This window comes from Oculina patagonica, chromosome 6 (assembly GCF_052425735.1).
Source record: "Oculina patagonica isolate OP01 chromosome 6, crgOcupat, whole genome shotgun sequence".
NCBI lineage: Eukaryota > Metazoa > Cnidaria > Anthozoa > Scleractinia > Oculinidae > Oculina > Oculina patagonica.
In genome coordinates, this window is record NC_135763.1 from 15,819,879 (window position 1) to 15,835,116 (window position 15,238).

Consider the following 15,238-nt stretch of genomic DNA (forward strand, 5'->3'; position numbering starts at 1 on the left):
TGCCAAGAGACCTCACACTGCAAAATTATTTCGCGCCAGTACTGCGCGAGTTGTCAAGACCTTTCAAGATCCCGGATGTGCGCAACACCGTACGCCGTACGCGCCCGCGAGGCATGCCGCTAGCCATGATGACCATGAAAACTCGGATGCATAGGTTACCTATTTTATTTCATGTGTTTTTTTTTTTTTCATGTGTTTTTTTTTTATGGGTATGGTGCTCCGCTCTGCGGCCCTTACGGGCCGCTAAGGAGCTCCGCTATTATTGTGATGCCATCAGGAACTTAAGATCTCAACTTGAAAAAGTCAGGTGGACTGGCCAAACACCTAAAAATTTTAATTATTATGACTCCCTTCTTCCTTTAAAAAACAATTTACTTTATATCTCCTGCTCCATCTTGATGTAATAGGTGCATTTCATGTACGAGAAGATCTATTCACCAATTTAAGTACTTTTTACCGAGCTGAAGCATTAAAATCCCCGTGACAGTGTCCCTTTAAGATTCTTGGAATCAGTCACCGAAATATCGCAAAGTGGAGGAAGTTGAAATTGTTAGGTAAGACGTGTGGTTTGTAACGGCAATTCCGAGAAAACAAATGGCGAAATAATAACAAACAACTGAGGGCCGAGGTCAATAACTTTGAAGTCAGAACTACCGGAAGTGAATAACGTGGATTCGATCTTTGGCCAATCTCAAGTGGAGGAAGTTGGATCTGTTATGAAAGATGTGTGATTTGTAACGACAATTCCGAGAAAGCTAATTGTGAAATAAGGTTAATGAGGTCAATAACTGTGAAGTCGGCGATACCGGAAGTGAATAACGTAGATTTGATCGTTGGCCAATCTGTTGTTAATTTCAGTTTCGCTGCAATCTATTCGACGTCGAAGACAAATCGTTTTATCTGGTGTTCTAAGGAACTATTTCGGGATAAAGGTAAGTAACTCTTGATCTATTCTGGGAAATAAGTTTGCAGAGTTTGGTCACAAAAACCGAAATCTCGATACTCTTCAACAATGTCAACAATGATCTCATCTGTACTTTCCTTTCCTCCTCTCCTTGTCACAATGTTGTAAGCAGACGATGTGCTTGTGTACGATCTGCGTTTAACTTACTATTTGTAATTCTTAAAATGTATACTTTATATAACACAGACTGTGATATGTTGCAAAATATTTATGCTATCACTCAAACCACACAGACGTGACAAAATCTTCACTTACATGTAGGAATAAATTTAAAACTATGTTATTATGAAAGTAAGAAACTGGACGCTTTCTTCTTTGCACATTGCCTGTATGAGACTCAATTTAATTAATAGCTAATTTATGTTCAACCTCCCGTGTTTGAGTCTGCATTGCTCGTCGCCTCAAACTAAACTAAATCTCATAAATTAATAATTATGTTATATTATCCTGTTCGCGCGGTCTGATGTGCGAACACGCACGAAGAGGATTAAATATATATTGAAAAAAAATCCTGTTCCCAGAATATTTTCCCTCTTAACGCGGGAAACAATTCATTAAGACGTCAAAAAGTGAACATACAATTTGCTAAGAAATTGGTTGGAAACAAAGCTATATCCAAATGAAATTATGGTAAGGCATTTCTAGTCCACAAAATGACAATTTACATAGTCTTCATAGCCACTGATGCACTGACAACTGGCAACACAAGAGTGTAATGAGGTATTCAAATGGGTTAGGGTTACCTGAATAATTGGCACGATCGCTCGGTGAACACAGAGTATAATTAACTCTCTCTAAAACGGACACACTCGGGACTGGCTCCAACTGTCCGTTTAGAGAGGTATCAGTCTTATAGGGAGTTTATCGGTACAGACGGGACCAACACCAGGTGTCCGTCTTGTGGCCCTAAAGTGCGTAAAGACAGAGTTGAATGTATGCAGGGGGTATTTAACATAGGTCCACAGCCTACATGTATGTTCCGCAAGCTCCCTGGAGCAGGACATAGTTTGAAATTCGCCTTATTTTTCCTGGAAACTTAACCCATAAAAACATTATCTTTAACATCTAAAGGAATATATAAACTTTATTTGCGGATAGAAACAAGCTACGGCTTAAATATCGTTTTTTTTTTAAGACCCGCGGAAACAACTTGAAAACGTTGGCCTCACTTTTCAAGTTGTAATCCGTTTCCATCCGAGCCATCTGCAGCCAAAGATGCTCGTTAACAGTTGCAGTGCTCTAATATAATTTGAATAAAAATGGGCTATTATTTTTAGGTTTCCTGCGACACCAATATTAATTTTGGCGGTTCAAAAATCTGGTAAAATCCTTGACATAGTCTCTTTAACCATGTTTTGTTTATAATTATTTGTAATAAGAACGTTAATTTGACACGATTCTTATACCTAATCGTACCTTTTCGGTACGCTTCGGTAGCATAACAGGCGAGTTTGGTCGAGCCATGGTTCGTATTTTGGCGAGACGTAGTCGAGCCAAAATACCCATGGCGAGACCAAACGAGCCTGATATGCTACCGAAGCGTACCGAAAAGGTACGATTAGGTATTTACCGTACCCAAATTCAGCCAAAAACCCGGTTATATTTATCACTCTGTTGAAGCCATGCTTGCAAGGTACGTACTGCAAATTGTGTTGACTTGCTCTTCAACACTTTTACCAAGTTCCTCTTCTGCCTTTTTTCCACTCGTTTGTTTAGAGTTTTATCTTCTAAATTTTCAAAATCAAAATTAAGAGAAAAAATTGGGAAATTCCGACTCCATTTTTTCAGTCTGAATGTCTCAGTACTCGTCGGCAAACAACGCACCATTTGCGAGCGCACTCAAGTTTAGTTTTGGCGGGAAAGCTTTTCTCTTTTTACGACTGCTAAACACCGCTAAATTTAAATTACGGAGTTCTGTTTTATTGGTAAAACCTCTTTTCAATTCATCGTACAGTAACACTACTTTACTTCAAACCCTCAGATTTTAAATCCCTCAAAGTGACCGTGATATGGTGGCATATCAGGTCAGTGACTTGATATCGTAGGCTATCAGGACAGTAGAACGCGCTTCTGATTGGCTACTTGCGAATTTGGGTACGGTAAAGTACATAATACGTGTAGGGCGGTTGGGCAATACAAACATTAGAATGACTATTTCTGTTTGTGTTCCACAGATATTTGCCCAAATGGTATAAATGCTATGAATCCATATACAACACCTATCGGTCTTTCAAATACATCTAGCTCATCGACTGAACGTCCACCAACAACATCGGCTAACAAAGAGGAAGGTGTGAATAACTGTAGATATTGAATGCAAATGATCAAATCTTTAATTAAATGATGACCGTTAAATGCCTGATTAAAAACATGAGCCCAAGTACATGCATTCTCGTTCCATGAAGCCACGTTCCTTTTGGATGTCTCATTATGAATCTCGAACTCTTAATGGCCTAATTGTTAGTGTGCTGGAGTCGGATCTAACGTGGTTTGAGCCCTGGCTGAGGCGAAATTAATGCTAGAAGTATCCCTGCGATGGACTAGCATCCGATCCAGGGGAAGTAGAAATACTCGTAGTCGTTTCATGCTACGAAAACTGGGATAAGTTCCGACCTGATGGAGCTTGATGGGTCACTAGGCTCGAACCAGTAGAATTAACGTTTTTAATTTCCTTTTCAGGCAAGGAGGAAACGAGTCCTACCCTTTGTAAGATAAACAAGCGGATCTGGCCATAAGTCCAGAACTGGGAGCTAGGTCTGACGAAAATAGCATTGGGCAAATTTATGACGTGTATTATAGTTCACCTTCTCCGACAGTGTAGTTAAAAGTAATGATTAATACCCATTTTCTTTTGAAGATCTCAAGCTTTGGGAAAAGATTTTCGTCGCATGCGTCGTTGTGGTGGCTATCATTGTAGTACTAGTGTGGCGCTACTGCAAAAGGCGACGAGAGAAGAGTAATGACGAAGAGAGGACGCCACTTATTGAAGAAAAAGAAGACGATGATGATGAACAACAAAAAAGGAATGAAGAAGAAAAAGCCGACGATGACGACGGCGATGACGACAAAGAAGAAGAACAACAATCAAAACAAGATAAAGAAGAAGGAACGGAAGACAAAGCAGAACAATGAAAGTTCAATGTTGAATATTTGGAGAAAATATAAAGGTTATAAGGAAAAAGCCTAAGGGACAATAAAACAAGAAAACAATGCAAGTATGGAAGGAAAGCACCAAACCCGAGGAGTTAACTTTGCAGGGGAGCAATTTACCAGCGTACAAAAGACTACTTGCGATGCGAGTTTATTTGCAATTGTACACAGACAGACAATCCAGATGATTTAGACGATTCACCGCAAATATATATATAACGCACCAAATCTGTTTTCAAGCCGAGCTATTCAGAGAACATACTGCCGCATAAACAGTCCGCTCAAATCGTTTGATACTTTTTCATGTCTTGTTCCGCTTCAAAAAAGAAACGTCGACTAGAAACTTAAAACTGAACTATCATCGTTGACGATGTCTTCTTTCTTGGCAGTGATCAGTTTCCTCCCTTCCATACCAATACGTTGTCAAGTAGACAGGTGTAGAGAATTGATTCGCTAACCAATTCGCAAAGCTTAAATTACAAGGAATGAAATCGCTTAAGAGAAACATTTATGTGCAAGCTAGGATAAGGACTAAAGCAATCTTTAACTATTGGCTGCAGTGCAGTGCACACTCACGCGTACGATTTTCCAACTTTACTCACGACTTTTTATACGATCATTTAGCTATTACGGTTCAGAAGGACAATGAGCTTATTTTATGCGTTTTTGCGATCTCGCGTGAAATTTTATTTATCGTGCAAACATTGAACTTTGATCGCCTCCGCTCGTCACGCATTATATTTTTGTGCAAAGTTTTTGGCCAATCAAAAATAGGATGGCGTAAGCTTGCCGCGAGTAAGATACATAATGTTTGGGAAACGGAAGAGAAGGTTGTTTCGCCGTTGTCGATTTTTAAGGTTATCTTTCTCCTTTTTAACTGGACTTTATTTTTTAGTGGAATTGACCTAGGCCAGACTGAAGTTGCCGAGGACGATGTACTGCGCATTAAGATATGAGCTTCCTGACAAAATGGGAGGGTATTTGGCATTCGGACCGAGGTTGGTTTACAAAAGATCGAGAACCCATCTTACTCATTTAATAACTATTTTATTATAACATCCTAAATGAGCTTGACTTTTGTTGAAAGGAGGTGAAAATATTTTGGTAAATGTTCTGAATTGGCGTGTGTGGGTCCGGACGCCGTCCTGCCCTAAGCATTTCTGCTCGCGGTATTGTTTTCTACAGGATTGCGTCACCAAGACCCTTAAGTTGACATGACAACGGCGCCCATTAAACTGTTTTAATTTGAGCATGCCTTGACCGGTGCCACCCCGCGTGCAACCTAACGGTCAAAGCGTTTGTTGAGAAAAACCTTCCTTCCGCAGAATTAAACCCAAACTGCCGCATAAAATTGAACCACGCTGTTCTTTATAACGGCTTATTAGCCACCGCGGAGCATCAAATAATTTAAGCGTGCTTCACTTTAAAACTAAAAATTAAGCACATTGTTGATACCAATTTAGTGCGTTCAAGCTGTAAAACGTTGTCAAAATAGTGTTTTACTCGCTAAACAGTAGTCACTTGCCGCCAAAATGAATTGGTGTTGCTGTTATAAACAAATAAAAAAAAAAACAACCTAAGCCATTTCTCTTTTTTTGTTATAAAGTAGTTGTGACGTAATAAAAGTGAAAAATTATGCCTACGCCTCATGTTTTATCGAAACGTCTCTCGTGCTTTCGTGACTTTTCTTGTTTAATTTATACAAACACGGCAATGACATTTTTATTCCTTTAATATATTAAAGACCGTATGTTTTTCAACATCCTAATCGATATCAAGTACATAGATATTCTGGTAAAATCCGACGAGCTGTCAGAAACAAAATCACTCCTTCCTATTTTCAATAGTCACAATTAAAAGACATTTACAAATAAGGTTTCCTTTTTGATACAACAATATCCAAAGTAAAGCAAATTTCTGTTACTGACTTTTTTCGAGTAGAATAAGGAAGCTTCACTGCAGGGAGCTCGTTTCAAATTTCTCATTCTATGGGGCGCTTTATCGAGGGTGGGAGATTAATTCAGGAAGTTCGTTATTTGTCAAAGTGCACCGCAAAGAAACAATTCTAACAGGCAAGTGTTAAGTGGTAAGACGCAATATTGTAAGCGGGTATGAACTTCTTTCGTTAATTACGATTTTAGTCAAAACGTAAAGCAAGAAAATGAAATATTAATTTCGAAGATGATTAAATATTCAAATGCGTCTTTTTTCTTTCGGCTTCTTCGTTTCGGCTTATTCCGTTCATGTTGTTCTACCATTCATGCCATTATAAACGTGAATTTCCTGAGATACAAAACTCCAGGCCGCCAATTGTTCAAATGAGGTAGTAACGCTGGATAGTGATTTAACTGGTAAAAAGCGTTATCCGCTCTTTGCACATTGAACGGTCACAAGTGGCGATCTCCCAAGAAGATAACCATTTTATCCGTTTTTTGTTTTACGCTTTTAAGGATCCTCTAATAACGGAAGTGCTAAAGTCATTTCAAATAAAATTAGTAATGAATGCAATCTGTGGTTCTCGATTTTACTGTGATAACGTTTATTCGCTTTATTAACAAGTTTCTATTTGTAGTTATCAATCATTTTCAAAGACCTCCACTACCGCGAATTCTAAAATCGCTACAAATTGAACCAATAGTAAACTCAGTGGGTAGCCAAATTTTATAAGATAAAAAATATTAATTTTAACGCAGGGTTCTATGCCGAACATAAATAAAACTGAAACCTCAGTGTGGTGCGCCTCATTATTAATTTTTGTTTACAAAGTTCTCAAAAATGAACTGCATCATTAATGAATCAGGAGAACCGATAAAAAGCATAATTCTAACCAGACGTCGACCAAAGCTTGCCCACAGAGAAAGGCTAACAAATCGCACAGTCACTCAAGATTCAAAGGTAAGGTCTTACAACGTATGCTTGTTCATTCAAACCCCGAATGTTAAAAGGAAACTTGTTTTAACAATAGACAGTGTTTATAATAATAGGGAAACTTGCATGGTGTTTAAAAGTAGGATGTTTTATTAAATCTAAGACCCCTTAGTTACAAGAAAATGGAGAAGAAAAGTCAAGTAAAGAAAAGGATTTTTAATACAAACTTTTGCTTGCCTTACAATTTGTTCATAAATGACTAGCGTGTATCGTTTTGGAGTAACTTATTTTAAAATTGAAGTATTTTGACAATAAATCTGGGTCTGATGATGAGAAAATATAAGAAATTTCAACAATTCTGAAAAAATAATCCGTAGATTAGTGAAAAATATATACAACTCGTGTAATGACTCGCACAATTTTATCCACTTTACGATATAATTCCATCTTAATTAAAAATCTTGAATTATTGATTGTTGATAAGACGTCTGCTTTTTAAAAACGACGTTGAATCAGTTCGGCTTGTTTTGACTGTTTTAATCGCCGATAGGACTGCGCATCGCCTTTGTAACATAAGAAGCCCCCCAGGGAAAGGAGTGAAATACCTTATTTCTTTTCAAATCATAACGTTTTCGTGAGATCGCATTCATATCGTGCTGTTGGTTCATCTTACCTGTAGTGTTCGGTTAAAATTGTTTTGCGTTGGTATCACTAACAGGTAAATTCGAGATATTTGTTAATTTAGGATTTAGACTTCACAACTTGATCGTTGATAGTAACCTTGGCCATAGGTCTATTTGGCCGGACCAAAATATTCTCCCCAGCTTTCACGCAATGTACGATACCAACATTGTGGTTAAATAAAATGAATTAATACCTTCTGTCTCGTTTGCCGCACGATGTTGTTACTTTGATGTGGACTGCGACATTTCGAAGGCGAACTGCTGGTCTTCATAAGACAATAGTTACATGTCGTCAGGACAACTGTTTGTGTATCATTATTACCTTATTGGTCGGCTACGGGGCTATCTGCCGTTGTCTCAACCGTACGTTTGTATTCGCGCTTCGAAGTTTCAATTCGATGTTCTCAGTTCATAATATAAGGGTTAAGTTTTTTTATTTCTAGTTCAGGCCGCAGTCAATAAAACGAAAGCGTTGTCCAAAAGCAATCTTGTCAACACCGTCAAGCAAATGCTAAAGAAAACCATGGCCATGTCAACCCAAAAGGCCTCACGTTTTCCAAACTCGCCCAAAATATCTCATATAAAACCTCACAACACATTCTATTTTTCTGACTTGATCAGCTCATCCAGCGATGAACTAGCATCCCTACCAGAGGGACTAGCAATTCTAGTCGCTTCATTCTAGCTACTGAAACAGCTTTTTGAGTCCCGGCCTTCTAAAAGCTCCACGAGTGCTCACTTTCATTAGCTTTCATTGTTTTTATTTACACACAGCGTCAAGACTGTCAGCCAACAATGGCATCCACCTGCACAGAAACCAATGTAACATTTCCCGTGTACCTCACGGAGCCATTCCCTGTCATGATCTTTAGGATTGGCTTACAAATTGCCATCGGCATCTTTGGGGTTATTGGAAATGTGATAGTCTGCTTGATGATCATACGAAAGCCAAAAGTGCTTGGACCCACTAGCCAGTACCTCTTCAGTCTGGCGATCGCAGACATTGGTATTTTGATCTTCAATTTACCCATCGGCATTCTAAAGGAAGAAGATCCCTTTGGATGGCCACTAGGGAGGACGGCCTGTCTGTACGTTGCACCTGTTACAGAAACCTTCTTTGGCGCAGCCATATTTACCATCACCTTGATTGCTTTTGAGAGATACTTGAACATTGCCCGAACGGAACTTCGCGTTCACCGGACTCTGTCCCGAAACCGAAAACGCCTTGCCCTGGCCATTGTGTGGGTTGTGTCGTTTGCTGTGACCTCAGTGCCGTTATTTGTGTATCAAGAGTACGATTCGTGCCACCGAATGTGTTACCATACCTGGTCACTGAAGGTGTTCCTGATCTACACAATCGCCCTCACTGCCTTGTTGTACGTTTTGCCACTTGCCATCATAGCGTTTAGTTACATAAGCATCGCGAGGCTTGTTTCAAAAAGAACGAACACCTTTCAAGATGAAACCTCCAGTCGTACGGATAGCCACAGTGCTCCCCAGTCCGTAAGCGTGAGAACCATGCTGCGCCAAAAGAGAAAGACATATCGCATCCTCAAACCTTTGGTGATTGTCTTTGCCGTGTCCATGTTCCCCTTGACTTTATTACGCCTGGTCTTGACGCAACGGCCCGATGTTGCCCTCCAAAGTTACTACACCGTTCTGATCACAATCATGGTAATATCTACAGCGATGAATTCGGCAGCAGACCCAATGGTCTACTGCATTGTTAACAAGGAGTTTCGCAAGCACGTCAAGCGGCTTTTAGGTTGTAATTTAAATTTCCTGCAAGGGCTCAACACATTTCGACGCAATATCACTCATAGAAGTAAAGGAGCAGGAAGTTACATAGTTTCCGTGGAACAGACAACACAAGATACACGCCTGTAGGACCTGATGGAAAATTATCGTTTGGATTTTATAGGAATGGCAGAAGTGCAGAAATAAAAACTGAAAGTAGGCAAAAGAAGAAAATTTCGATTTTTCTGTTAGTAAATCTCAATTTATCTACCAAAACATTGAATTTTTAGCATAATAAGAACTATTTACTTCACTGGATATCGAGACGTAAATCGCTCTTTTAAATTTCCAAATTGCTCTTAACGGATTGACGTTTAATTTTTGTTTTGCTCCGAGCAAGACCATTTTCAATTACAATAGGCCATTTGCGAGTTACCTTCCGCCCGTTTCAAAATCGATTCAAAAGCAGAACCTTTCTTATGAAACTGCGTTTACCTTGAGACCATTCAAAATAAATAGGTAAATATTCACCATAGTCAAAGGGAGATAATTGTTTTAGTATAATTTACAGGGTTTATATCAAGAACTTCAAAATGAAGAACTACCTACGCACGACAGCCCGTCACGCTAACGGGGGCAAGCACTGACGGGAAAGGTCACGTAAACCAAACGGCGATTGCTGTTTGGTTTGTAAGTTGATTAGCCGAAAATGCATTTTCCTTTCCACATGTTTTCAGCCCTAGAGAACATGGTGTTCAACTACTTGTAGAACTTTAACGCAATTTTATTCACATTTTTCACATGATTAGTTACATGTTTAGCCGTACTTTCGGAAGACAGTTACAAGATATTTCGTCTGCCGTTCTGCGGCATTTTGTATGCAGTTAAAACTTATGGCCTCAAGACTATCAAGAACATGTAGCTTGTGCAGTAACCTTTTATAATTTTTCATTATTTATATTAATATACCTTAGATACCGGTATTAGAATAACTACTGTTGAAATAACTATTGTTGTTGTTGTTTTGTACAGTGTAAATTAATGTACACCCTTTCATACTAAAGACTACATGTGTATATTTTTTACCTTTACATGCATTCAAACTATACTAATGTAACTCCCCAAGAAGACAATTTGAGCTTCAAATACAGTAAAAGAATAAATAAAGATAATAAACAAACAGCTATTAAACCTGAGTAACACCAGTTCCAAACTGTGTTATCGTTACACGGAAATCACATGGTTGTAATCTACCCAGTTATTGCTCTTTTTCCCACTGGGGAAGAAACTGATTGCGAGGAATCTACATGTACCCGGTAGCTTTCATATTCGAACCTTCGAGATCAAATGAAATTTCGAAGTGTTTGTTTTTTTGGACACAAAAGAAAACCTTAGATCCGCAAGAAAGTTTTCAAACCGACAAACTTAAATCACACACACATAGACATGTTTAAGTTGTACATTGATGCTGGAATGGTCACACTACCAGGTTCAAACCCAGAACACAGTGGTGAGAGAAACGTGCTAGCAAAATTGTACCTGAATTATATTAAATTCTACATACACAAATTGTGCCCTAGTCAGGAAGGCTACAGGTTTCTCATGCCTTTCTTATTGCACATGTTTTTGCATAAAAGTGTTTTATCATCTTGCATTTTAAAACACGTTTTATGTGATACTTTTAAAAGATACATGTACTTTTCGCTTAAAATTGAAAACTGTTGTTATTCGTTACACAAAATTGTTGGCAGTAAATATAAACTACAGTACACTGTATGTGTATAGTACATGTACATGTATACAAATGTTCTCAACAATGCATATAGTCGTACCACATGTACATGTGCTGTTGTCGTCACAATTTGCAGTGTACTTCATTTACACTAAACGTATTCACTACACAATCAGAACTGACAGTGGCGCACAAAGTGTAATCCTTGTTCCATACCAATCCTTCAATGGATCCAGCATGCATTTTCCTGCAGCCAAGTCGCTCGCCACTCAAGCAATCCCAGAGAACCAAGCGGCCATTCTGCGTCGAGCAGAGACACCAGTTCTTAACAGGATTAAGACTCAGATATGTCAGTGTGTACCAGCCGTGGATGTCTTTTGTATCAAGTAGATACCTCATTTGGAATGTTACTCCGTCTCGTATGTGTACTGTTCTGTCATCAGCACAGGTGGCCAGTAACAGTTGACCATTGGCCATTTCCTTCCAGTCCACTGACGTCACTGCAGTAGTGTGACCAGTCAATGTTTTAATTTTCTGCCCTAATGAACACAACAATTACAAGGATTTAGAATTCATCATTCATTTGAATGATCAGTATTTTACTTTCACAAGAATAAAGAACAAGAATAATGAGAATTACTTTCACACATTGTCACTGTAGGGAGCATAATATAGAGTTAACAATGTTTAGATTTCTAGGAACCGTTTCTTGAAGATCCTGAAAAGTTTTCGCACCTGAAAAAGCCATGTAAAATCCCAAGCCCTTATGATTAGAAAGGCTCTTTTATTCACATATTTTTTAATGTGAACAGAAGTTCCCTTCATACATGTACAAAGTTTCAGCCATGTACACTTTGTTTTTTTTTTTTAAATATGGATATTTAAAAATGGCTTTGTGGGCCTGAAAAGTTTCCAGAGCTATCAAGGTTTGGGCCCCTGTTCTCTAACAAACTTATTGACTTCTGGTCCAATCAGATGACCTGCACTAGAAAGGAACTGTGGGTAAACTTGGGAAACTGCTCATTATGGTTTGGTTTCAAGATAATCAATGTTGTAGTTTAAATGTGTGTTTAGTTTAAATTTTTTCAAACCAGTTTGATTATATTTCCCTTTGTTTCAGATTATGATATCTATAACTAATAACAGACTAAATTCATATTTAAAACTTTGCAACAACTGCTGTGTCAGTGTTTTGAAGCGTGCTTGTTTGCCCTTGTTTGTTTACCAATAGAACTTCACTGGAACTTTAAACTTTTTTGTCTGTATTTTTGTTTTGTTTTTTGAGCTTCCAAATCGCGAGTGCAGCTTACATCTACAGGTGCGGCTTATACACAGAACTTTACAGTACGTAGCCTCGAAGGCAGACGAAGAAAAGCGACAGCCGGAAATGCATAAATTTGATTTTGTTTTCGCAGGCTATAGAATACCCAGTGCAACAAATTACAACCTAGTTTGCATTTATGCATGGAAATGATCTTAAAATTGCATTCATTTAAATTTTAGTACATCTTCATTCACCACACCCAAATTAGGCATCAATCAATCAATTAATCAATTGATCAATCAATAAACCAACCAATCAATCAGAAACTACAGGATATATGCACTGTTCACTTTCCTATTTCCTACATGTACAGTAAACTGTGGTATTAAATCACAAATACAGTTGCACATATAATGTACATGTAAATGTAAAGGTAAAGTCTGTGTCCGAGCCAAGTGGCTCATATAGCCAGAGCTTATCCCGGTTTCCGTAGCATTAAGCGACTAGGAGTATTGCAACTCCCCACTGGATGGGATGCTAGTTCATCGCAGGGTTATCCCCCAGCAGTAAATTCGCCAGTACCCAATTATACACCTGAGCACTGTGAGAGTAAAGTGTATGCCCTAGTACACAACGCATTACCCCTTCCAGGGCTCAACCCAAAGTGCCTACCACACAATGTGTCAAGTTGCAAACTTAGGCTTGATTAAGGTCATTGCCCCGAAATAAAACTGAACATAGATTTTTAACCAAACTTCGCCTACTGGTTTATTACTTCAAGGGAACTTAAATTTTGAAATAAAAAAGGGGGGTCACCAGATTCGTTTAGGAGCAGGATGACCATGTATATTCCATATAATTCCAAAATATGAGAAAAAATTGATAGGTCACCAGGCTCGTTTAGGAGAAAGTGACAATTTACTTCTCTCGCGGACTAAGCCGCATAGAAAAAAGCCGCCATTTTGTTGATGTGCGTGCGCGCTTATTACACGTAAAATTCTGCGCAGTAAGGATGCGCAATGCAATACAGGGCAATGACCTTAAACCTAAATGGCTCAATAAAAAACCACTTACCACTGACAGAACTCCATACACAAGCTGTCTGATCCTCAGATGCGGTTGCAATCATAGAACCACATGGACTCCAACAAACACTCCAGATCTCAGCTGCCATCTCTTGGTCTTCTCTCTTGATAAAATGAGCTCTAAAATTAAGCAGCTCCTCAGGATCAGGTGAGGTAACTGGTTGAAATCTATACAGACATAAATTTCCAGTGTCCAAGCCAATGGCCAAGCTACTGAGATCATGTGACCAAGCCATCGTCAAAATCCCACCAATGCAGGTTAAAGCAGTGCTTTGGTGGGAATTACTTTCAGGGAGCCATCTCAAAAGATTGCCGTCTAAGCAACCTATGAAAGCAAAGCCATTGTTCCATGTGAGGCATCTGATGGCACTTTCATACTTGGTTTGGGAAATCGGATCAGTTTGACCTTTCTGCCAAACACAGATGTTCCCAGTAAAATCTCCCGCCAGAACCAAGTTTGCGTCGTTTACTGCAACACCACACCCAGTGACTTCAAGGAATTTGATGCTGTGTTGCTCCTCAAGTCGAACAGGGAATTTCTCCTTGGGGTTGTTGTACTCCAAGGAGACGTAGTGGAGTGACATGATTCCACCCACCCATAATGCTTTTCCTGGTACTGCCCAGTTGAGATGGATGATGGAATTTTTTGGACCGCCACGCACTTCATGGACAAGCTCACCACTGGTCGTCCACCAGGAGAAAATTCCTGACAGGTAAGATCCTGCGAGGAGGTAGTTCCCATGCCACAGGGCTACCTGGGCTGAACCTGTCGCTTGAAGAAATGACGTGACTGACAGGTCATTTTCATTGAGAAGAAGAAAGATCCCTCCCTGGAATCCGACAGCGAAAATGCCATTGTGGCAAGGCGAAAGACACAGCAATGATGCCTTAGAGTCTCCTAGAGGATCTAAAGTTTGGGATTTCAAAAAGTTGCCACTTTCTGAGAACAAATGAGCCTCACTAAAATTATTATGGTGCCTTTGAAGAAGTGCGATGACCTTGTTCTGCGGTGTGAAAATCGCCATATCATAGAAATCTTTCTGCTCTACATATGTGGAGCTGCTCGGGTTATCCAGCTTGCTTACTGATTCAATTTTCTCAGTAAGAACACAGTTCATGATTGCTTTGTCTTGAGAAATTTTAGGCTTTGGTGGGGCAACAATCCACTTTTCTTGAATTTCCCACCTTTCATCGCTTTTCCTGAGGTCGTAGGCAATCACAACAGAATCTTCACCGCCACAGAGTAAAATTTGATCTCCATTTGAAGACCAATCGGCGAAATGAATCTCTCCAACTTTCGCTTTACAGTTTAGAAGCAGTTCCCATGTTGGACTCCAGAGTTTGATTTCACCACTGTAACTAGCCGTAAAAACAGCATTCAGTTGGGCGTTATAAAGCAACACAGTTATCAAATCACTGTGAGCTTGAAACGAGTACTTCCTCTGCCTTTTTGCTACGTCCCAGCAGACCACAAGAGCTCCAAGAGGAGTGACATACGATTTCTGATCTTCTGGGTCGAGAAAACGAGCCGGAAAACCGGCGCACTGGCGCAAGGAACTAACCCCCCAGGAAAAATCCACCGTAAAACCAAATTTGTCTTTTGTGCCAGTACACGAAACTTCGTTTGAGGGCGTAGGTTTATCCATGTCTGAAATAAAAGCGCCTTCCACAGCTACAATGTGCTGGATTTTTGCTAACTCACGATGAATTTTTCATGCGGTCGCTTCATTCATGAAAGTCACGAAATGTCTCGGT

The 15,238-nt window shown here is 39.4% G+C and overlaps 3 protein-coding genes across 3 annotated transcripts; 2 read left to right on the forward strand and 1 right to left on the reverse strand.

Annotated features, from left to right (window-relative positions):
* The first annotated feature begins 833 nt into the window (after positions 1–833).
* Positions 834–5,750, forward strand: LOC144656047 (uncharacterized). The gene is made up of 3 exons (XM_078516276.1): positions 834–932; positions 3,139–3,255; positions 3,822–5,750. The coding sequence occupies exons 2-3, from the start codon at positions 3,165–3,167 to the stop codon at positions 4,094–4,096; spliced, it is 366 nt and encodes a 121-aa protein (XP_078372402.1). The 5' UTR covers positions 834–932; positions 3,139–3,164; the 3' UTR covers positions 4,097–5,750.
* A 1,220-nt stretch (positions 5,751–6,970) lies between these two features.
* On the forward strand, positions 6,971–10,190 carry LOC144656022 (neuromedin-U receptor 2-like). The gene is made up of 2 exons (XM_078516235.1): positions 6,971–7,009; positions 8,440–10,190. The coding sequence occupies exon 2, from the start codon at positions 8,461–8,463 to the stop codon at positions 9,550–9,552; it is 1,092 nt and encodes a 363-aa protein (XP_078372361.1). The 5' UTR covers positions 6,971–7,009; positions 8,440–8,460; the 3' UTR covers positions 9,553–10,190.
* Positions 10,166–15,223, reverse strand: LOC144656019 (uncharacterized). The gene is made up of 2 exons (XM_078516229.1): positions 13,473–15,223; positions 10,166–11,673 (listed from the first exon to the last, which is right to left on the reverse strand). The coding sequence occupies exons 1-2, from the start codon at positions 15,127–15,129 to the stop codon at positions 11,258–11,260; spliced, it is 2,073 nt and encodes a 690-aa protein (XP_078372355.1). The 5' UTR covers positions 15,130–15,223; the 3' UTR covers positions 10,166–11,257.
* Between the last annotated feature and the right edge of the window lie 15 nt (positions 15,224–15,238).